The 23,944-nt window shown below is 43.4% G+C and overlaps 1 protein-coding gene across 1 annotated transcript in view; it reads right to left on the bottom strand.

Annotated features, from left to right (window-relative positions):
- Positions 1 to 23,944, bottom strand: part of C2CD3 (C2 domain containing 3 centriole elongation regulator) — a 138,231-nt gene that overhangs the window by 12,501 nt on the left and 101,786 nt on the right. Inside the window, exons 27-32 of the mRNA XM_081239099.1 lie at positions 23,304 to 23,509; positions 21,781 to 21,914; positions 16,601 to 16,762; positions 12,703 to 12,923; positions 9,836 to 10,754; positions 5,239 to 5,350 (exon numbers count right to left, since the gene is read on the bottom strand). Of these exons, the coding sequence (XP_081095225.1) occupies positions 5,239 to 5,350; positions 9,836 to 10,754; positions 12,703 to 12,923; positions 16,601 to 16,762; positions 21,781 to 21,914; positions 23,304 to 23,509 (1,754 nt within the window). The remainder of the gene's footprint in view (positions 1 to 5,238; positions 5,351 to 9,835; positions 10,755 to 12,702; positions 12,924 to 16,600; positions 16,763 to 21,780; positions 21,915 to 23,303; positions 23,510 to 23,944) is intronic.

Raw genomic sequence — 23,944 nt, forward strand, 5'->3', positions numbered from 1 at the left:
AAAGAAAAAAATCTTAAAAGTAGCCAAAGAACAAAGGTCACATAACATTCCGGGCAACAACAATAAGAATGATAGCTGCTTCTCATCAGAAACAATGGAGGTCAGTAGAATGTGGAGTGATAGTTCCAAAACACTAAAACAGGTAATACCCTGGCCGTCCAGTAGTTAGGATGTGGAGCTTTCATTGCTGAGGGCCAGGGTTCAATCCCTGGTCGGGGAACTAAGATCCCACAAGCTGCATGGCGTGCCCCAAATTAAAAATGAATGAATGAATGAATGAATAAATCAATTGCTAAAACAAACACAATTCAAGTTAGAATTCTGTATCCAGTGAAAAAATATCTTTGAAAAATGAAAGCAAAATACATTTCAGCCAATTGAAGCTGAGAGCATCAGTTCCCAGTACGTCTGCACTACATGAAATTCTAAAGGAAGTTCTTCATGCTGAAGGGAAATGGTAATAAACTGAGACCAGGGTGTGAAGAAGGAATGAAGCCAAGAGCATAAGTTGCAGAAAACGTGCTGCTACAAACACATCAGGTAGTGAGAAAGGCTCATCACCAGTGAGGACGATGAACACCCTGATGTTTCCTGGATCGTGGGACTTTGAATGCTGAAAATGAGACAGCTCTGGGTGAACTGTGATGACTGGCTACCCTAACTAGGACCCAGAATAAGGCCCCGAGGAGGGAGGTGTTCCTGAGAGCAGCAGACAAACAATGGAGTTTTGCTGTGGGCAAGAAAGAAAAAAGGCTACAAAGTATATGAGACTTTACCTTCTCAAAACTAGACTTGCCCTTTAACTGAAGTAAACATTATTACATCCCTCTCCCACCCTTTGTACCTTACGTTTAATAGATCAAAGATAATAAGTCCCCCCAGGAGCTGGCACATCATAAAGTCAGAAACACAAAAGCAGGAACAGCTGTTCCCTTTGGCAGTTGAGAGTTGACAGCTCAGACACAGTGACTCACAGACCTCCCTTCCTACAAGGCACACCTCACTCACATTTCACCCACTTGGCTGGGAGGGGAAGAGGGAAAGGAAACTAACAGTGTCTGCTTTTTTCCTCTAGGGTAATTCTTGTCATCCTCTTATTAGGTAAGAATTCTATTAGCCTGATGTTGCTTTAAAAAAAACCAAGACTCAGAAAGGTCAAGTCACTTGCCCAAGATCACTTAGCCACGTAGCAGATTCAGTATTTCATGTCATAGATGTCTTGTTCAAAAGCTTGTGCTTGGTGCTGGACACAGCCCTGCTACCCTAGCGTAAGTGCTGACGTGAATACATGGGGCATGCAAGGGAAGATGCAGAGTAGAAGGAGATGAACTGGTGACCTGAACCAGAGTAGAAATAAGGCCACGGAAATGCAGAGCTTCTGGTGGGGACTGGCACCTCTCCTCCTCTAGGACAGGAATACAAATTTGATAAAAACTGAGATATGTGGGAATTTAGACTTATCAATGTGCCAAAGAAATGAGGTGTCCTCAAAATGGTGCTGGGGAAGCTGAGGGAGAAGTGGGGAAGGAAACCAGTAAAAGAACTAGACATCTTATGGCATCTCTTTAGGACTATACCCCTAGGTTCCCAGGATACTTCTGGACTGACCCCATCTGTCATTAAAGTAGGCTCTGGAAGAGCATAAAAAAAGTTTAAACATTAACTTCAAAATGAAACCTATATAAAGAAGGCAAATTAGCTAGAAAAATATACCATAAGCCAAGTGTCATGATTTTAAAGTGGTGCAATGGAAAGCACAGAGTTTGGAGTCATACTGGTTGGGAGACCCTGGGTAGGTGACAACCTACTTAACCTTTATGTGTCTCAGTTTCTACAGAACAGAAACTATAATACCTTGTAAGTCTGTATGGGAAGTTCTGTATGGGAACCTCAGTTTTCTCATCTATTAAATGGGGATAACAATAGTACCCCTCTTATTGGGTTCTTGGGAGAATTAAATCAGTTTACACATGTAAAATGCTTAGAATAATGTCTAGTGCACGGTAAGCGTAACATAGGGGTTGGCTATTATAATTAACAAATAAGCTAATACATTTTGCTCATAGCATGTATTATTCTCTGAAATTGTTTTTTTTTTCAAAGCTCCACAATCCACCTCCTAGAGTAATGAAAATAAAACAAAAATAAACAAATGGGACCTAATTAAACTTAAAAGCTTTTGCACAGCAAAGGAAACCATAAACAAAACGAAAAGACAACCCACAGAATGGGAGAAAATATTTGCAAATGAAGCGACCGACAAGGGATTAATATCCAAAATAAACAAACAGCTCATGCAGCTCAACGTCAAGAAAACCAAACAACCCAATCAAAAAATGGGCAGGGCCTTCCCTGGTGGTGTAGTGGTTGGGTGTCCGCCTGCCAATGCAGGGGACACGGGTTCAAGCCCTGGTCCGGGAGGATCCCACATGCCGCGGAGCAGCTAAGCCCGAGCACCACAACTGCTGAGCCTGTGCTCTGGAGCCCGCAAGCCACAACTACTGAGCCCATGTGCCACAACTGCTGAAGCCCGCGTGCCTGGAGCCCGTGCTCCGCGGCGGGAGAGGCCATGACAGTGAGAAGCCCACGCACTGCAGGGAAGAGTGGCCCCCGCTCGCCGCAACTAGAGAAAGCCCACGCGCAGCAATGAAGACCCAATGCAGCCAAAAATAAATAAATAAATAAATTAAAAAAAAAAAAATTAAAAAAAAAAAAAATGGGCAGAAGATCTAAATAGACATTTCTCCAAAGAACACATACAGATGGCCAAAAAGCACATGAAAAGATGCTCAACATGGCTAATTATTAGAGAAATGCAAATCAAAACCACAATGAGATATTAACCTTACAGCAGTCAGGGTGGCCATCATCAAAAATTCTATAAACAACAAATGCTGGCGAGGGTGTAGAGAAAAGGGAACACTCCTACACTGTTGGTGGGAATGTATGTTGGTGGGAATGTAAATTGGTATAACCACTATGGAGAACAGTATGGAGGCTCCTTAAAAAACTAAAAATAGAACTACCATATGATCCAGTAATCCCACTCCTGGATATATATATATGTGTGTGTGTGTGTGTGTGTGTGTATGTAAGTAGTGCTGCAATGAACATTGGGTTGCATGTATCCTTTTGGATTATGGTTTTCTCTGGAGATATATATCAATATATAGTGCAACTGTAACTAGTGCTGCAATATATATATATATTGTAGCACTACTTACAGTAGCCAAGACATGGAAGCAACCTAAACATCTATCAACAGAGGAATGGATAAAGAAGATGTGGTACATATATACAATGGAATATTACTCAGCCATAAAAAAGAGTGAAATAATGCCATTTGTAGCAACATGGATGGACCTAGAGATTATCATACTAAGTGAAGTAACTCAGACAAAGACAAATATCATATGATGTCACTTACATGTGGAATCTAAAAAAAACCAATACAAATGAAGTTATTTATAAAACAGAATTAGATTCACAGACTTCAAAAACAAAGTTATGGGTCCCAAAGGGGAAAGGTGGCAGGGGCAGGGGTAAATTAGGAGTTTGGGATTAACATACACACACTACTATATATAAAATGGATAATCGGGACTTCCCTGGTGATCCAGTGGCTAAGACTCTGTGCTCCCAATGCAGGGGGCTCAGATTCAATCCCTGGTCAGGGAACTAGACCCCACATGCCACAACTAAAGATCTCACATGCCGCAACTAAAGATCCCGCATGCCGCAACTAAAGATCCCGCATGCCTCAACTAAAAGATCCTGCACACAGCAACAAAGATCCTGTGTGCTGCAACTAAGACCTGGCACAGCCAAATAAATAAATAAATATTAAAAAAACCCCAAAAATGGATAATCAATAAGGATCTACTGTATAGCACAGGGAACTCTACTCAATATTCTATAATAACCAATATGGGAAAAGAATCTGAAAAAATATGGATATGTGTATATGTATTACTGAATCAGTTTGCTGTACACCTGAAACTAACATTTTAAATCAACAATACTTCAATATAAGATAAAAATTAAATAAAAAGAAAAAAAGTCTTCATTGGACTGTTGGTGAGATGAGATGAGCCTAACCATCGCAACTGTACAACCAATAGAAATTTACTCCAAGATTTCATTTACTCTTATAAACTGCGTGCCCAAATAATAAAAAGGGGAATTAAAAATAAAATAAAAGCTCCATGAGGCAGGGGCTTTGTGTCTCCTCCTCAGTATAGCACAGTAGTTAGAAACACAGATTTTGAAACCAGACTGCTTGGGTTCCAATTCTGGTTCTACCACTTAACTACCTGTGTGAGGCAAGTTACTTAATTGCTTTGTGCCTCAGTTTTCTCATCTTAAAATAGGGATAAAAGTATGTACTTCATCAGGTTGCTGAATTAAAGGAGTTAACCTAAAGTGCTTCAAACAGTGCTGGGTACCTGGCAAGCACCACCATGATCATTTTCAGCTTAAACACTGCCTCCTCAGGGAAAGCCTGTTCTTTCTCAGAGCATCTAGGACTCATCACAATTTGTAAATATTTTTTGTTTACTGTTTGTACTCCGTTAAGACAAGGAATTTGCCTTATTTACTACTGCATGCTCAGCACCTAGCACAATGCCTGATACAGCACAGGTACTCAGTAAATATATGCTGAATGATTAGAGAAGCAGATATTATTTCCGTGCCACCTGCGAGAAAGGTCAGGTGCTGTGTCAAGGCAGAAGAGAGCACAGCTAGGATTTGCGCCAAGGTTCCAACCACCTAACTCAGCTGCATGACTAATAGTTATGAGGTATTCTGTAAACAACAAATAGGTCTAACACTCTTGTTACTCTCTTCATCCAGACCTTACTCATCTGCTACGGTCTCCCGAGGTGGCATCTCCTGTTTGAAGCTTCCTCCATTCAAACCCATCTTTGTTTAGTTGGAGCTCCCACAGCGCTCAGTATGCGTTTCTTAGCTGAGTCCTGTTTTTACCCTTCTGTGCTATTTCTTCTACCTGTCATCTCAGCTGATGATGCCCTTGCTCTTAACACATTTGCTCTTCCTCACTTTTCCCGAGCTCCTCCCACTGCTGGGCCCACAGGATACGCTCAGCACAAGCTTGGAGAGTGACCACTGCTGCTGCCTTTCCAGGAGCATGGCCGGGGCCACTCTGCATTCTGCATGCTTTCATGAAAGAGATGATGACTCTATAGGAAACAGGAGGTCGGCCAGGTGTCCTCTTACCTGATCTGCTGTGGCTGGTGGTGGCAAAGCTGTAGAGAGAGAGAGCATCCGCAGGGAGGCCTCCAACTGCTGGGGAGGTAAAAAGAAGTTGGGCACCACAATGGGCTCTGGGCTATAAAGGTAGTTAAGGGACACAAATACCTAGAAATCTTCCCCAGACCAGCATCTCCTCTGACCTCTACCACCCCTTGGTTTCCCTCCAACTTATTCCTGCCAAGAATCCTTTGCTCAAGTGGTTCCCTCTGCCTGGAAGGCCCTGCAACTCCTAACAAATTGGTCTATACTTTATGGGTCACTTCAGATCCTGCCTCCTCCCGGAAGCCTCCTCTAAATCTCAGCCACAGTGACCCCTCCTTTCCTAGTCTAGAGCCCAGCCTGAAACACCGGCTAATGCTTTTATTTATTTATTTATTTTAAATTTTGTTTTGGCTACGTTGGATTTTCGTTGTTGCCCATGGGCTTTCTCTAGTTGTGGCGGGCGGGGGCTACTCTTCGTTGCGGTGAGCAGGCTTCTCATTGTGGTGGCTTCTCTTGTGTGGAGCACGGGCTCTAGGCGTGCGGGCTTCAATAGTTGTGGCACGTGGGCTCAGTAGTTGTGGCTCACGGGCTCTAGAGCGCAGGCTCAGTAGTTGTGGTGCATGAGCTTAGTTGCTCCGCAGCATGTGGGATCTTCATGGACCAGGGCTCGAACCCATGTCCCCTGCATTGGCAAGCGGATTCTTAATCACTGCACCAACAGGGAAGCCCGGCTAATGCTTATTTAGTCTTATATGATTCTCAGTTTGTTTCCCTCAATATTCTCTAAGCTTCTCAAAGGCAAAGGCGGTGTGTTTCCTTCAGTCACCTCACTACTTCCCTAGAGCCCCATGAGGCTGGCAGGTAGCAAGCACTGGATGATACTTGCCGAGGGCCTGCTGGCCAAAACCTGACAGACAGGGTAGGGGTGGGAAGGTGGCTCCAGGGCAGCATCTTAGGCTGGAAGGTGCTGCCTGGCATTGAAGGAGGGCCTGTCCTCCTGGGTGTTCTGTGCTCACATCCAGAAACGAGGGCTCTGTATAAGTAGGCACAGCTGATCCACCACCTGGACGTGAGCCCTAGAAGTCAGGCGCTGTATCTTGCACTTCTCCATATCCTCTGGAGGTACCCAGTACTGTGTTGAGAACACAGTGTTCCAAAAATTTTTTCAGTCAAAGTAGTGATTCAGTTTGGGAGGGGAAGGAGGGGACTATTTTGATGGTCTATTTGTTTCTGTTCAATAAGCTAAGTATGGTTCTGATGCAAATTGGTCTATCACTGTTCTTCCATGCTAGACTTCGAACTCGAGGAGGGCAAAGATGAGCTCTTTTTCATACTATATTCCTGTCACCTAGCATAGTACCTGAGACACAATAAATGTTCAATAAATAGCTACTGAATGAATGAAATTCATCATTTCCTGCTTTGGCTCAAGTCCCTGATTTTTCTACAGAGAGGTGGGGACGGAGTTGGAGATCCTGAAGGGAAAGAGCCCTTTGACCTCAGCCTTCCTCAGAGGCCCTGGTGAGGTAGGGCCTATTTGCTGTTGCACTCTGACTGCTGAGGACTCTCAGCCTGACAGTCAGCTGGGCTGTGAGGTGCCCAGGGTGTGCTGGAACACCAAACTCCCCTGCTCAGCCCAGCACCACCTGTCTTTCTAAGGGTCCTGCTCCAACAGTAACCTCTATCACTTATTAGATGGTACCTTCACAAAAGTTCACACTTTGTGCCTGTTTCTTCACCTGTAAGATGGATATAATAATTGTACCTTTTGAGAATTAAATGACATTATATATACAAAGTGCTTAGAATGGTGCCTGACACATAGCATGTACTCAGTAAATGTCAGCCCTTCCTGTCTCCCCAGTTGAGGGGGAAGTCACCACTGGTTCCCTCACACCTACTGAAATCTGCTTTCCATCCCCACCTCCGCACTGTCCTCCTAATGCTAAGGCCAGCGAATATGTGTCAGTCCACATTGTGCTGGACTTGTCTTAAGCATCAGGGTGCTGACCACCACTCCCCGAAACCCTGCTGCTCCCATCTCTCTCGCCGGCCCTCCTCCACCTCCGCTGTGGGCGCGTCTGCTCCCCCTGCCCTCCTGTACTGGTGATCCTCAGGGCTCTGTCTTGTGTGGCTCTCCCTTTCCCTGTCTCCTTGCTGTTCTTGTCTGTTTCCAGAGATATCTACCGTTATGGCTGACCTCATCTTGAACTCCAGGCCTGCATTTCCTCCTGGACGTCTCACAGGCACATGTGCAAAATAGAAATCTGCCTCTTCCCTCCAAACTGTCTGTCTTTATGTGCTATTTCCTACCTAGTAAATGACCTAACTTGTGACAGAAATCTCTCAGTCATACTTTCTGTTTTCCTCTTATCCCCTGCCCCTATCTAATCCTCTCAGATCCCTCCTCCTTTTCCTCATCATAAAGCAGTCTATGCTTTAGGTCAGACTTTCTTCATCTTTCATTATTACTGCAAGTTTCCTACCTGGTCTCCTTGCTTCTGGTCTCCCCTGACCTAATCCACCCTCTACAAGGCACTGGGAGAATTTTCTAATATGTAAATCTGACCAATCATACGCTTGCTTAACATTTACTGAACACTATTTACGTACCAGGCACTATGCTAGGTAGTTTACATTGTTAATTTAATTTTCACAACAACCCCACAAGAAAACTACTGTTATTACTTATTTATTTAAAGATAAGGAAACTGAAGTTTAATCTGCTAACAAGACAGAGTCCAAGTACCTTAGCCAGATATAAAAGGCCCCTTAAGATCCAGCCCAGCTTCACCCCTCACCACCCCTCTTATCTGGGGGCTCTAACCACAGTGACTCCTGCCCACAGGCCAGGCTCCTTCAAGCGGCTACGCCTCTGCGCACACAGTTCGCTGTGACTAGAATGTTCTTGTCCCTGCCTACAGAATGGCTATTCACCTTTGAGGTCCAGCTCTACTGTCTCTCTTTCTGGGGTACCTCCAGTTATGGCAGTTTCCTCCTCTTGTTCCCTAGCATTTTGTCCATGCCTTAGAAAAATAAAGGCTATTTATCACTGCCTATTTACTGTTACTGTCATTACCTGTCTCCTACCTCACAACGGGAACTTCTCGAGGTAAGGTCTGATTCAAATCTCTGTCCTCGTTACACAGCACCGGGCCTGGCAATACTCACTTTGTGGAAGAATGAGCAGTCGGGAAGGCCCGAATTAAAGCAGTGCCCTTAGGACCTGGCACATGTGACTGCTCCTCCACTGACCATAAATTCTGAGCACAACTAAATCGACTGTAGAGGCAGAAACATCAGAAGCCAGGAAGAATGAGGCCAGGAAAGAACACTGAGGCACTCTGCTTTCAGTGCTCAGCCTCTAGCCATTTCACGCTTTAAGCCTCTCCTGAGCCCATACCCCCTACCCTCAGGTTTCTCTCTGCCTTGCATCAAGAATCACGTCTGTGTGGTATGTACAAATGTTCCCACTCATTTGATTTTCTCAAGAATCCTGTGAAACTGATAGCTCATTTCAATCTATATTTACTGATCCTTTCTGTGTGCCATGTCTGGGGACATGGAGAAAGACAAGGTCCTTGACCTGCCTGGCAGTGTACAGTCTGGTGGGTAAGGGATTATTACCTCCATCTTATAGGTGAAGAAATCGAGGCTCAGAAAGGTTAAACTATACGCTTGATGTTACACAAGTAGTAAGAGCTGGGTCTGAATGGTCGAAGTCAGGCCCCCTGATTTCTAGTGGAGAAAGAACTGCAAAGCACTACAAAGGCAGCCTGCTTCCCCCACCAGCCCTGCAATAACCCCTGCTTGTTGTTGGGATATCAGGTGAGCTGATGTGATCAGCTGGTTAGGCTACAGATGTGAGGGCTACTGATGGTCCCAAGTGGTTTCCTTTCCCCATAACATGCCCATCTGCATTTCAAAGGAGGAAGAGGGGGAATGTCAGATGCCCCTCTCCCCATCAACACTGCCATCCTGGGGGGGCTTGGGTAAGACCATTTCAACAGTGCCCACTTTCCCCTCCCCTTGGACCCATCACTTGCCTTTAAAAAAATTTAATTAGGCAAGTCACTAAAACTCTGAGTCTCCATTTCGTTACATGCAAAATAGAAATGATACCAACTTTAAAGACTTATGTGACCGAATGCAAAATGTACGTAAAGTACCTGGCACATGGTAAATGCTCAATCCGTGGTAGGACTCTTCTTTCTCTATACCCTCCCCTGAAATTTCAACTGAGATTAATGGTCTCATTCCTTAGATGCAGAACTTTGCCTTCAGGTGTAAAATACCCAGAGATTAATCAGATAAATCAGGCTAAGAGAGGCTAATGAATGTACTACCAACATCTAAACCCAGTTCAAAGCATTATGCTTCAGAGGCCTGATGATAATGGTAGAATCATAGCACCTGATCAGTACAGATGAGTCTTCAGCAGGAAGGGGCTCCCCACACCCCTGAGTGCATTCTATGAGGGGGGGACACTGCTCACACTCATGCGGCTGGCCTAAGCACCAGCACCCAAAATGCCTAGAGATGGCTTAAGGGGCTACGTGGGGGAAACACCAAAGGATACAGGAGGATGCTCTGCTTCGTGGACACCTCTGACCCAGATGTCTGCTGCTTCTGCCTGATGTCAGGGCAGTTGATGGGTGGCTGCGTATGGTTTTCCCTTCTGCTCTGGGAGGCTGGGTGTAGAGGGAGCTTCTCAGAGCTATCAGCAGAGTCACTTAGCTCATCGGAGACCACCTCCTTCTCAGCCTGGGCCTCTGGCTTGGGCTTCTGGTCCTGGCCTGCCTTTGGTGAGTGCCACCCAACACAGGTTTTGCTCTGTTGGGCTCCTGAGAGTGTCACATGGGAGCTGAGCTGAGGGCCTGCTGTGGTGGGCTCTCCAACCCTGGCCTTACAGGCCACGCCCTCACAAGGAACACTACTTTGGCTAGGAGAGCCCTGCCTGTGCAAGTGGGGGCTAACAGTCCTTTCCGGGCTGGACAGAAAGCTACTTCTGACCTTGAGCTCCTCTCCGGGGAAAGGCTCTGAAGGACAAGAGGGGCCTTCCCTCTGCCCCTCATCAGGCTGAGGGCTGATGATCTCACTTGCATCTGACATGAAACTGGACCAAGGGCTAGTTTTGTCTGTCACGGTGGTGATCTCATTGAGGGCCCTGGGCTCAATGATGTCTTCTTCATAGTCCTCATCACTGTAGGCCGGGCCTGCCTCGGTGTCCTCACTGCTTTGCATTCTTGTGGGTACCGTGTGCCCCAGGGCCTCATGAAGCATTCCTCTTCCACTTGAAGTCTCCTCAAGAGTAGAGGGAGGTGGGGAGTTTCTGCCCTCATCTGGAGCTCTTGCCAATGGCAGGTCTGGAGTTGTGCTTCGTCCTTGCATGGCTACTGTGTCCTGAGCATCTGGGAGGGTGGTGACTTCTCTGCTTCTACTCCTCGCTTGGTGAGAATACAAAGATCCTTGAGAGTTCCGGGTGATAGTCTGCAGATCTAAACAGTAACAGATATCACTCTTACTACAAGGTAGGGCCACAGACCACTCAACTTTCCCACATTAGCTACTAGTTTCAGATGTAGTCCTGCAATCAGACCTTTGAACAAACCTTAAAGATAATAGTTAATTTGCCCCCAAGAGTCAGTGAAACTATATTCAAGGTGGTACAATTTCTAGCATTTTATTCTAATATCAGAGGACCAAAATCTAATCCATTTATAGCTGTGGTTACGTCTGTGGAAACACTTTCAGAGACTATCTGCTCATGCTCAGGAATTCTTGGGAGCTGGGAGTCCTGGTGGGAATGTTCATGCTTCCATTTACTTCAGTAATTACCTATATTAAAAACCAAAATAAGAATCCACTTATTTACCTATTTGATGACAGTTATTAGAACTATTTTATTTGGAAAATAAAAGCAAAGAAATACCCATCACCCAAATGATAAGGCTGTGGAGATTTGTGAAGAAAATGGAGGCGGCATGGTGTGCTGGAAAGAGCACAGGCTTTGGAGCCAGTCAGTCTTGGGTTCAAATCTCTACTGTCACTTGTCAATTTTGTGGTTACGAGCAAACTATCCTGAGTCTGTTTATCTTTAAAACGTGATAAAACACCACCTTTTTCACAGCGCTATGGTGAAAAATATATGAGATAAATGGGCATACATTGTGTAGCACATATATAGGCATTCAGTAACTCCTTTCAAAATTCATCCTCTCCTTGTGAAAATCAGTTCTCCTTCCGTCATCCCCTTGCTTACAACTCCCTTTTTTCTTCCAGGATAAAGATTAAACGCCTAAGCTTGCCTTCAAGGCCCTTCGGCTTCAAGCCTTTGATTCTCCTCACTCTCCTCTTTTAATATGACCTTTAAAGGGATTCTCCTTATCCACTCTCACCTCCACCCCAAACAAGCCTCCCTCTGTTTTGCTCTTATGCTTTCTTTCTGGAGGGGCAGTTTCTTTGGTTGACTACAGAATGCATGCTTGATGAAAGCACAGACAATGCCTGTCTTGTCCACCACTGTATCCTGCCAGAACTAGTGACACAATAATGCCTGGCACAGTTGGTGCTCAATAAACAGTAAGTGGAAGCCAAACACAGAGTACACTTCTGTGGTCCTGGCTACCAACAGGTTAGGTATCTGGGAGAAGAGGGTAGGAAGGTTTGTGTCTAATATCAACCATGGTGGCTTTTTTTCCCTTTAAAGAGAAAAAACTGAACTTATTCATCCCTGTGTAGAATCTACACATTCTGCTTGAGAAAAATGATCCCGGGAATTCCCTGGCAGTCCAGTGGTTAGAACTCTGTGCTTTCACTGCTGAGGGCCCGGGTTCAATCCCTGGTCGGGGAGCTAAGATTGCGGTGTGGCCAAGAAAAAAAAAAACCTCCCTCAATGATATCAATACAGTCAAAGTGAGAACCACCACTTAAGGGGGCTTTTCAAAGGGTAGACTATGGACCACTAACACCTAGAATCATCTGGGGTGCTTGCCAAAAATGCAGTCTTCTGGCCTCTGAGAATTAAAATCTGAAATATGTTTGTAGCTGAGTTTTTCTGAAAATAGAGTGGCACGAGTTTACGAACTGCCACTGAAGAACTCATCCAATCCATTCCACTCTTTTTCTGGTTGGGGAAACTGAAGCTCAAGAAGGGAAAGGGTATGCTCAGAGTCAAACAGTTAAGTCCGTGCCACAAACCCACCAAGGACTCGACTTGGGTCCCCTGCCTCTCAGTCCCATGTTCTTTCTATTGCACATGTCCCAGTGCCACGCTGCTATGTCTCTCCTTTCAAAAGGAAGACAGTAAATAAGTAAGTAAGAAAGATGGTGAAAGCTGTTGGTCTCTATTTGCCATAAAGACTCGTCTAAAGGCACACATTCAAATGCTTTTTGAATAAGCACCCATGACCATAACTCCTCAACAAGAGTGGCCCTGAGCCATACCTGTGATTAAGGAGCTGACTTGCAACACCAGGTTATTGGATTTCTCCAGGATGCAATGGCTTTTGGGGTCTAGGCTGCTGGCTCCTGGCCGAAGATGGTCCCTCTGACTCTCTTGGCACTGCGAGATGGCAGTATGGGTCTGAGGACTGAGGGGAAGTAAAGGCTTGGTGAGCTTCTGGCTGAAGTACCGCTGGATCTGATCTAACTCACTCATATTCCTCCTGCAAAAGAAGGGGAGAAGAAAAAAGCGTCATTCACTGGGATTATGAGCATCTTTTATGTTCCCCTGACTTTCCATTGCTTGAGCTAGGACCTTAGCATCTCTCACTTGGTCTATTAACAGCAGGGCCCCTCTCTCTCCAATCCACCAATTCATCCTTCACCTCTCTGACTACAATCCCACTGCCGGGGACAACATTTTCCCCCTCTGTCTGGCTAATGGGATTCCTCTTCTTTTTTTTTTTTTTTTTTGCGGTAGGCAGGCCTCTCACTGTTGTGGCCTCTCCCCTTGCAGAGCACAGGCTCCGGACGCGCAGGCTCAGCAGCCATGGCTCACGGGCCCAGCCGCTCTGCGGCATGTGGGATCTTCCCAGACCGGGGCACGAACCCGTGTCCCCTGCATCGGCAGGCGGACTCTCAACCACTGCGCCACCAGGGAAGCCCGGGATTCCTCTTCTGATGTCCAGCAAGTATTCTACCTCCTTATAGGGAACCATTCTTATCATCATTCCAATCCTCACTTCACCTTACTCTGGGCTAGCACTGACCTCTGCTATCTTTTAACCATTCCTGATGGAATGGTTCAAGCAAGTGACCTTCAAGCAAGTGACCTCTTCCAGCAAGCCTTCCCTGACTCTCTGTGTTGGTTTAAGGGCCGCTCCTCTGTGCTCTAGTCTTTCTGTACTCTTCAACCATATCATCTGTTTGTTTCACATCCATTTCCCCTGATGTGATGTGAACTCTGTGCTGATTCCTTTATATCTACTGCACCCAGCACAGTGCGTGGCACAAAATAAATGAATACTGAATGAATAAATAGACATGAATAAATGAGCTTTAAAAAAATCTTCTGTTCAAAAACCTTTAATGGGGGCACATTCATTCTTACTACTCCGAAGGGAAATCACACCAACTATTACCACCTTCACTTGCATAGGATTTTACATTTTATGCTTTCAAACACATTACCTTGTTTAATTCTCATCCAACCAGATGAGATCAGTAATTACTGTTTTACAAATAAGGAATGTGAGGATCAGAGAATTTAAGTGATTTGTCTAGGGTAAGTAGTAGCATGCAGCTACTCGGAAACTGGAACTCCAAGACTTATGCTTTTTCCATTATAGTAGATGGGCTCTGTCCCAACTGGGTTCATTTCTGCCTCACACCCCTGCAGGCTAGAACCCGAGTTCAAGCTGCTCCCTGCTCTGTCCCTGTCCTATTCACTTTTTAAGGTGCAGCTCATATTTCTCCTTTTCAAAGTCCACTGCCCCAAGTCATTAGGCCACCTCTCCCTTAAACTCCTTCACTCTTGGCATCTAACCTTCTGCCTTAGATCTTCCCTTAGTTTTCTCATTATGTGTTAGTTTAGTTTCCCTAACTAGGCCATGCGCGTCTGGTAATAGAAGATAACATCTCAAACTTCTCTATTTCTCTAGTATACTCAGTGTGCCTGGCACAACTTGCACAACACAGACACTAAATAACTGTGAAGTAAACAGAAAGTCTTTCTATCCTTTTGTTAAGAACAGTCTGCATATCTTAGAGTCAAACGTAAATTAAATGAGAGGACAAAGCTGATCCTTATTCTATCACTAGAAGCCACAACTCTATCAAATCATAGTGGATTTACTTAGGTGTCTATATCTGGGTTTATGCCACAAAGATAAATACCTGTAGCAGGAACATGCAGACAAATGTCAACTTGGCGAAACTTTAGAAAATATGCAAACCCAACTGGCCTTGTCAGAGATTCTGGGTATAGAACCTATTAACACCTAGCTGCAAATTCCTCATTTGTGGGAAAAGTTTGGTAATACTTGCCCTGCAGGCCTCACAGGATTGCTATGACTCAAATGAAACACTGCTTTAGGGCTCCATGAACCCAAGGAAGTAATGCAAATTTGACATTATCTTGTTTCATCTCTGTTTCGTAGAGAATTTGTCTACGGCAGTGGTTCTCAAAACCTGGCTCTAGGACTGGCAGCGTCAGCATCACCTGAGAAGTTGTTAGAAATGCAAATTCTCAGGCCCTATCCTAGACCTACTGAATCAAGAACTGTATGGGTGGGTCCCAGCAATAACTATTTTAATAAGCTCTTCATGTGATTCTGACACACACTAAATTCTGAGAACCACTCCTCCAGGGCAGTGGTTTTCAGCCTGATGGTTTTAGCTCCAATGGGACATTGGGCAGTGCATGGACACATTTTTGGCTGTCACAGCTGGGAGAGGGGTGTTGCTGCTATTTAGTGGATAGGGACCAGGGATGCTGCTAAATATCCTACGATGCGCAGGACAGGCCCCCACAGGCAAAATATCTGGCCCAAATGTCAACAGTGCTGAGGTTGAGAGAAACTGCTCTAGGGTGAAGGAGAGTTTCTTTCTCTCTTTCCTCAGTGGGTGCTAAAGTATGTCATGTGAATGGACCAATAAAATGCAGCCACACTGTTGATGGTTTTACTTAGCCTCCAATCTCCAGCATCTTCCTAGAATGAGAATCTGAACATATTACTTCCTTATAAGTTTGAGCAATTTCCCAGTCTATAGCATGACTGCTCAGTCCTTTCTAACCCATGTCCCACCAAAAAAGATTTTGCCAATCTTTCATTCTGAGCTTGTTTTATGAAATCAAATAATAGATTAGTTTTTTCAAAAAATAAAATCCTTTTTTATTTGTTTCCTCAAACTTTACACATTCTCTTCCTCCCGACCCCATCACTTTCCATTTGAGAATCACTGTTGTAAAAGTGCAAACTCTTGGCCTGACATTCAAGGCCCTTCAAGAACTGACTCCCACACAGCTTGCCCTGCTCCTTACATCTTACGCTCAGCCTCACCCTAACTGCACTGCTGGTATCTCCCCAAACTGGGCTTATTGTTTCATGCTCCTGGGCCTTAGCACATTTTTTCCCTCCACATAATGCCCTTCATATTTGTTGACTTGTTCCTTTAAAGACCAGTTCAAATGTGACTTCTTTATATCTTTCCATGACCAACCTAGAATGTTACTCATTCCTCCATGTACCCTTGGCCAGGAAACCTGGAACTCTTATCATACATGGTTATAATTATAATGGCAACATGGCTGTCTCCTCTGCTGGGAATGGCAGAGCCAGGATTGGAAATCAAGTCTATCTGACTCTGGAGCCAAGTCCTTTCCACTGCACCACACTTCTTATTAGGTAATCCAGGGGCTGATCCAAATGATCTCTAATGGTCCTTTCAGTTCTCACAGTGCTTTTCTGGCTCAGATGCTGACTAAACTAAGAAAGAGATAGGGAAGCATTAACAGGACAGATGCTGGTCTGGAAGAATCCAGTGGTTGTGAGGATAAAGATAGTGAGACAACAGGCAGAATCAGGTTTCGTAAGTTGTAGAGCAGATGTGAGGGTGGTTATTATTAAGTGTGATGACCAATCTAAAGTTTCTATATTTATAGGTGGACCAGAAATATAGCCCCCTGAAAGACTGGAAGCCCTCAAGCTGAGACAGATTCATCTGTGAGGACTCCTGTGAGGCTCCAGGTCCACTTTGAAGCTAACATACACGAAAGCCCTTGCTAAACATCCTGGAGCAGTGGTAGCTGATAGAAAGCAGTACTGCAGGTTGCCTTTGCCCCTTCACCTTGCGCTCCACTATGGTTCCCTGTGTGTCTTTACTCAGCAGAGAGCCTCACCTGAGAGAAGTCAGAATGGAAGTATGGGAGGACAAGGGTGATGTGGTCAGTTTGTCATCACTTGGCAAGATTGCCTCTCCCTGCTGCAGGGATTCATGGAATCGGCGGATGTTCTGCACATGCTCTTCATGGCGTGATGCCTTGCTTCTTGTGGCACTGCTTCTATCAGGAATAAATGGGGGCAAAATAAATTCCCAACCAATGAGAAGACAAACAATAAATTTGTGACAACAGACGAATCACCCTCCTGACATGGTACTGCAAATCCATCCCCACTACCACAGTTCTAGCTTCATCGACTCAATTGCTTGGATTATAATTATCTCCTGAATAAGTCTGTCTTCAGTCTTATTTATTCCCCTTTTATAAATTCTCTACATTATAGCCTCAGTGATTTTTTAAAAACACAGAACTGAAATAACAATAACAACAACATGTATGGAGTCCTTATTATGTGCCAAGCACTGTTCTAAGCATTCAACATATACTAACCTATTCAATTACTATCATTCCTTTCTAGCTTTGGCTGCTCTTTTTTTATCTTTAGAACAAATTCCAAGTTCCTTAGCATGGTATTCAAGAACTTGATCCCAGCAATAATCATCTTCTTTTTGCTTTTTAATTAATTAATTAATTTATTATTATTTATTTATTTAAAATTAATTAATTTATTTTTGGCTTAGTTGGGTCTTAGTTGTGGCACGCGGGATCTTTCGTTGTGGCGCACGGGCTCTTCATTGCAGCGCACAGGCTTCTCTCTAGCTGTGGCGCGTGTGGGCTCCAGAGTGCATGGGCTCTTTAGTCGTGGTGCGCGGGCTCAATTGTCCCGTGGCATGTGGGATCTTAGTTCTCCAACCAGGGATCAAACCTGCGTCCCCTGCATTGGAAGGCGGATTCTTAACCACTGGACCACCAGGAAAGTCCCTTCTTCTTTTTAAATAACAGCTTCATTGAGATATAATTCACAAACCAAAGAATTCACCCATTTAAAGTGTACAATTCAATGGATTTTAATATATTCAGAGCTGTGCAACCATCAGCACAATTAATTTTAAAATATTTTCATCACTCTAAAAAGAAATTCTACACATAACAGCCATTACTCCATACTTCCTCCTCTCCCCTGACCCTCCACCCAAACCTCCCAGCCCTACGAAACTGCTAATCCACTCCCTGTCTCTATAGATTTGCCTAATCCAGATATTTTATATTAATGGAATCATACATATGTGATGTTTTGTGACTAGTTTCTTCCATTTAGCATAGTGTTTTCAAGCTTAATCTATGTGGTAGCATATATCAGTACTTCATTCCTTTTCATGGCTGAAGAATTTTCCATTGTATAGATATATCACATTTTGTTTATCTGCTTATCAGTTGATAGACATTTGGGTTATTTCTATTTTTTGGTTATTAGGAATAATGCTGCTACAAACAATCATGTACAAGTTTTTGTGTGGACATATGTTTTCATTTCTCTTGGGTATATACATAGGAGTGAAAGTACTGGATCATATGGTTACTCTATGTTTAACCTTTTAAGGAGCTGCCAGACTGTTTTCCAAAACAGCTGCACCATTCTACATTCCCACAAGCCATGTATGAGGATTCCAATTTCTCCATATCCTCCCCAACACTTGTGATATTTGTCTTTTTGATTACAGCCGTCCTAGTGGATGTGAAGTGGTATGTCATTATAGTTTTCATTTATATTTCCCTGATGGCTAATGACATCCATCACCTTTCATGTGCTTATCGGCCATTTGTACATCTTCTTTAGAGATATATCTATTCAGATCATTTGCTTATTTTTTTTATTTTTTATTTTTTTGCGGTACGCGGGCCTCTCACTGTTGTGGCCTCTCCTGTTGCAGAGCACAGGCTCCGGACGCACAGGCTCAGCGGCCATGGCTCACGGGCCCAGCCGCTCCACGGCATGTGGGATCTTCCCAGACTGGGGCATGAACCCGCGTCCCCTGCAGGCGGACTCTCAACCACTGTGCCACCAGGGAAGCCCCATTTGCTTATTTTTAATTGAGTTATTTGCTTTATATTATTAAGTTGTAAGAACTCTTTATATATTCTGGATACAAGTCTCTTATCAGATCTATGATTTGCAAATATTTTCTCACATTCTGTGGGTTGTCTTTTTACTTTCTTGGTATCGTTTGTAGAAGGAAAGTTTTAAATTTTGATGAATCCATTTTTTCCTTTGTTGCTTCTACTTCTGGTGTCATATCTAAGGAATCATTGCCTAATCGAAGGTTATAAAAATTTACTATGTTTTCTTCTAAGAGTTTTTATAGTTTTAGCTCTTATATTTAGATATATGACCCATTTGGAGTTAGTTTTGTATCTGGTCTGAGGAAGGGGGTCCCACTTAAGTCTTCTGCTTGTGGATATCCAGTTGTTCCAACACATTTCTTGAAAAAAGACTATTCTTATTATTAAACCATCTTGGCACCTTTGACATCTTGGCACATGGGTTTATTTCTGGACTCTCAATTCTATTCTGTTGATCTTTATTTCTATCCTTATACCAGTACTGTATTGTTTACTGTAGCTTTGTAGTAAGTTTTGAAATAGGGAATGTTTTTCTTCCTTTTCAAGATTGTTTTGCCTATTCTGTGTCCCTTAAATTTCCATATGAATTTTAGGACTAGCTTGCCCATTTCCATAAGGAATCCAGCAGGGACTGTGATATAGGGAGTATGTTGAATCTACAGATCAATTTGGGGAACTGATCTTAACAATATTAATTCTTCCAATCCATGAACATGGGATATTTTTCCATTTATTTATAACTTCTTTAATTTATTTCAATGGTTTATAGTTTTCAGAGAACAAGTTCTGTACTTTTTTGGTTATATTTATTCTTAAGTATTTTATTCTTTTTGATGCTATTGTAAATTGAATCATCTTTTCAATTTCATTTTGGATTATTCATTGCTGATGTACAGAAACACAACTGATTTTGTATATTTTGTTTTAAAAGTTTCTCAGTTTGGCGGGGGTTGCAGGGAGGGATAAGTTAGAAGGTTGGGATTATAACATATACACACTACTATATATAAAACAGAAAACCGGGAATTCCCTGGTGGTCCAGCAGTTAGGACTCTGTGCTTCCAATGCAGGGGGCACAGGTTTGATCCCTGGTTTGGAGACTAAGATCTTGCATGCTGCACAGCACGGCCGAAAAAATTAAAAAATTAAAAAAAAAAAAGATAACCAACAAGGACCTACTGTATAGCACAGGGAACTATACTCAATATTTTGTAATAACCTATAAGGGAAAAGAATCTGCAAAGGAATATATATATATATAAAATCACTGAATTACTGTGCTGTACACCTGAAACTAACATGTATTATAAATCAACTATACTTCAATAAAAATAAAAATAAAAAAATTGTAAGAAATTAAAAAGTATCCCCATTTAAATTTCTAATATAGTAAAAACTGATAGCTATAACCTACAGAAACAAACCTCTTGGAGGTCATCAATAATTTTTAAGAGTATAAGGGGGTTCTGAAGTGGAAATGTTTGAGAACCACTGCTTTATTAAAGTATAACCGGTATATAATAAACTTCACATATTTAAAGTGTACGATATGTATTTTGATATATATGTACCTCTAAGGAAACCATTACCACACACATTAATGAACATATCCATCACCCCTAAAAGTTTCCTCCTGTCCTTTGTAATTCCTCCCTCTTTCCTGCTCCATTCATCCTGCCTTATCCCTAGGCAACCACTGATTTTTCTTTGTCACTATAGATTAGTACACATTTTCTAGAATTTTATATAAATGGAATCATATACAATGTACTCTTTGTCTAGCTTCTCTCTCTCAGCATAATTATTCTCTCTCTCAGCATAATTATTCTGAGATTCCTTTGATTGTCTCCCTTATTGTCTATGGTCAACGTAACACCTATAAAATAGATATTGGGATCTAGGATTTCACATACACATGGGCTCCCTTTATGCAGAGGGCAGAGGCTCTCTTCATGTGGTAGGAAAGCTACATAGCACTGAAATGGGTCTTTGAGTGGCTAAGCAGTATTAGAGTATCTTTCTTGGAATAAAGGGTCTACTCAGTAACTGCTGCTGTAGGAGTGGCTCGTATAAGATCCCTTGCCTTCTCCCTGAGGTGGAGAGAGAGCCAAGGAAAAGACTGATGGAGGCAGGGGGATGCCAAATGACACTAGGGCCTGAGGGGAATGGGGTGGGTGGAAAGAAGCAATCTTAGTCTTAGATTCTACCCTTTGACAGGATGGAATATGCTCTAGTCCTGATATCCATATGCATATCCACAGTTGGCTAGGTGAAAAGGGTGGGCCAACTGCTTTTCACAAAATAACCTGGCCTGTAGGTTTGGGAGGGGAAAGGTCATATGTTTCTCACACAGCTGATGACTGATTTTAGGGCTGAAGGTTAAAGGCCTCTGAGGAAAAGAGAAAAGAGTCCCTTGCACTGAAGCTACCCTTTTGATAGCAGTAAAACTTCCCTTTTTAAAAAAAATATTTATTTATTTATTTTTGGCTGCGATGGGTCTTATTTGCAGCATGCGGGATCTTTCATTGTGGCATGCAGGCTCTCTAGTTGTGGCGTGTGGGCTCCAGAGCACGTGGGCTCTGTAGTTGCCGCGCACAGGCTCAGTTGCTCTGCAGCACGTGGGATCTTAGCTCCCCGACCACAGATCGAGCCTGTGTCCCCTGCATTGGAAGGCAGATTCTTAACCACTGTACCACCAAGGAAGTCCCTAGTTTCTATCTTATAAAAACTGTTTTCAGGGCTTCCCTGGTGGTGCAGTGGTTGAGAGTTCGCCTGCCGATGCAGGGGACACGGGTTCGTGCCCTGGTCTGGGAGGATCCCACATGCCGCGGAGCAGCTGGGCCCGTGAGCCATGGCCGCTGAGTCTGTGCGTCTGGAGCCTGTGCTCCGCAACGGGAGAGGCCACAACAGTTAGAGGCCCGCATATCGCAAAAAAACAAACAAACAAAAAACGGTTTTCATAGGATCTTGGGGTTCCCAGGGGTTATGAAAGAAGGTCAATTGTCTTTCCCTGTCTCTCATTTCTTCCTCTAATAAAGGAAAGAGAGAAATGAAAAGCTAGTTTGCACATTTCCACTCTTGACCCCATTTCCTTCTATCATAAAGAAATCACTCACCTCTCAGGAGAGGAGAAATCAGCTTCCTTTGATGAGGTGTGAACAAGTTGTTCTGGAGTCTGTCCTGCAATGCAGCCAGGGAATGCACCATACATATCAGAGGCAGGGAAGGAAAAGGTACTGTATACTGGGATCTGTAGAAGCAAAGAGAAAAATGGCACACTTGTTGCCACAAATCCTTTTGGAAAAAAGCAGTACAAATAAATTTGTAAAATTTATTGTATGCATATAATTTATTATTTTCTGTGTACTAAACACTGTACTAAGCAAGGTACATGCATTTTCTCATTTAAACATCACAATCTTATGAGGTAGGTACTATTATTATCCCCATTTTACAGACTACATTATCAGACTTTTTTTAATTTTTAAAAAACATTTGATTAATTAATTAATTATTTTTTGCCTGCATTTGGGTTTTCGTTGCTGCGCGTGGGCTTTCTCTAGTTGCGGCAAGCGGGGGCTACTCTTCATTTCAGTGCGCGGGCTTCTCATTGTCGTGGCTTCTCTTGTTGTGGAGCGCGGGCTCTAGGCACGCAGGCCTCAGTAGCTGTGGCTCGTGGGCTCAGTAGTTGTGGCTCATGGGCTCTACAGCTCATGCTCAGTAGTTGTGGTGCACAGGCTTAGCTGCTCCACGGCATGTGGGATCTTCCTGGACCAGGGATCAAACCCGTGTCCCCTGCATTGGCAGGCGGATTCCCAACTGCTGCGCCACGAGGAAGCCCTCAGACTGCTTTTAAAAGGCTGCTTTATTTTTATTTATGCTCTTGTTTCCTCCACTAGTTTGTGAACTCCTGGCTGGACATCTTACATTTTCCTTACATGTGAGGATAATCTGGCTGTGATATTTCTTGTCTCATGATTACCAGGGTTGATGTAAAGAAAAGACCCTCCTATATGGGGACTATTTAAACTCTTTGTCATTTTCTCACGCATGCATTTATTCACTCATTCATTCATTTGATATTTACTGATGCCCACTTTACCAAACCCTGGGCCAGGCATGCGTGACAGACAGATGAGTAAAACACGGTCTTTGCCTTGATAGAGTTCTCCTATCTGGGACAGCCTGGAAAAGTCTTCTTTCCTTTACAGTTAAACTCTCTGAAAGAGTTGTCTGTACTTACTATCATCAATTCCCCTCTTCCCATTCTTTTTTAATTTTTAATAGACCAATGATTTTAATGTAACAAGAGTTTTTTTTTAAAAAGTTCATCCAATGTGGTTTCAGATTCCACACTGCAACTAATCTTACTTTATTTAAAAATTGAGATTTAATTCACGTATTATAAAATTCACCCTTTGAAAGTGTTCAATTCAGTGGTTTTCAGTATATTCAGAATTGTGCATCCATCACCACCATGTAATTCCAGAACATTTTCACCCCAAAAAAGTCATGAAGTCATTATGAGACACAAATGTATTCTGTATGCTGGAAAGTACCAAACACATGTAAATTATCTTCTTATAGGTTTTGCTCAGTAGAACCCTTATTGGTTAAGGATGTGAATCAGGATACATACCAGTGATCCTGAGGTCTCCATCCTACGTCTTGCTTGCCTTTCTTCTCTGAAGTGCATCAAACTCTCCAAAGGGGAGATGGCAACTTTTATCTGCCCTTGGCACTCTCCACTGAAGTCTGTGATGTTGTACCAGCCACAGACAAACTGGAAGCCAGAGAGAAGCGGGGAGAGGTCCACTGAGGCAAAGCCAATCACCCTCTCCTCATCTGTGGGGGAAAGAGAAGAGCTAGGCAATGTGGCTGGACATGTCCTGCCACTGAGATTCGAGGTGGCACACAGAGAAACTGATTTAGAGGATGGGAAGGGGTTCAGTGATTCCACAATCAACAGAAAAGACAGATAACGAGGATGAGAGACTGGCAACCACAGCCTGCTTTCTAACTACTGTAAGTTCCCTAACTGTATGGTAGGGAAAGGCTGGCAGGGTTGAGTCCTGTCCTCTTGATACAGGCAACTAGAAAACATAAGAAACACTTGTTCTTTTCCCTATGTTATCACGTCTCACTGATTTTCCTTAGGGCAGTGGCTCTTGAAAGAAATCATTTGAAAGACCATCACCCTTGGAATTACGAGGGATTGGCATTTTCTTATTTTTACTTGTCTGTATTTTCCAAATTCTCTATAACATACATATGTATTAT

The sequence above is a fragment of the Mesoplodon bidens genome, assembly GCF_964165515.1.
Source record: "Mesoplodon bidens genome assembly, chromosome: 7".
In the NCBI taxonomy this organism is placed as follows: Eukaryota; Metazoa; Chordata; class Mammalia; order Artiodactyla; family Ziphiidae; genus Mesoplodon; species Mesoplodon bidens.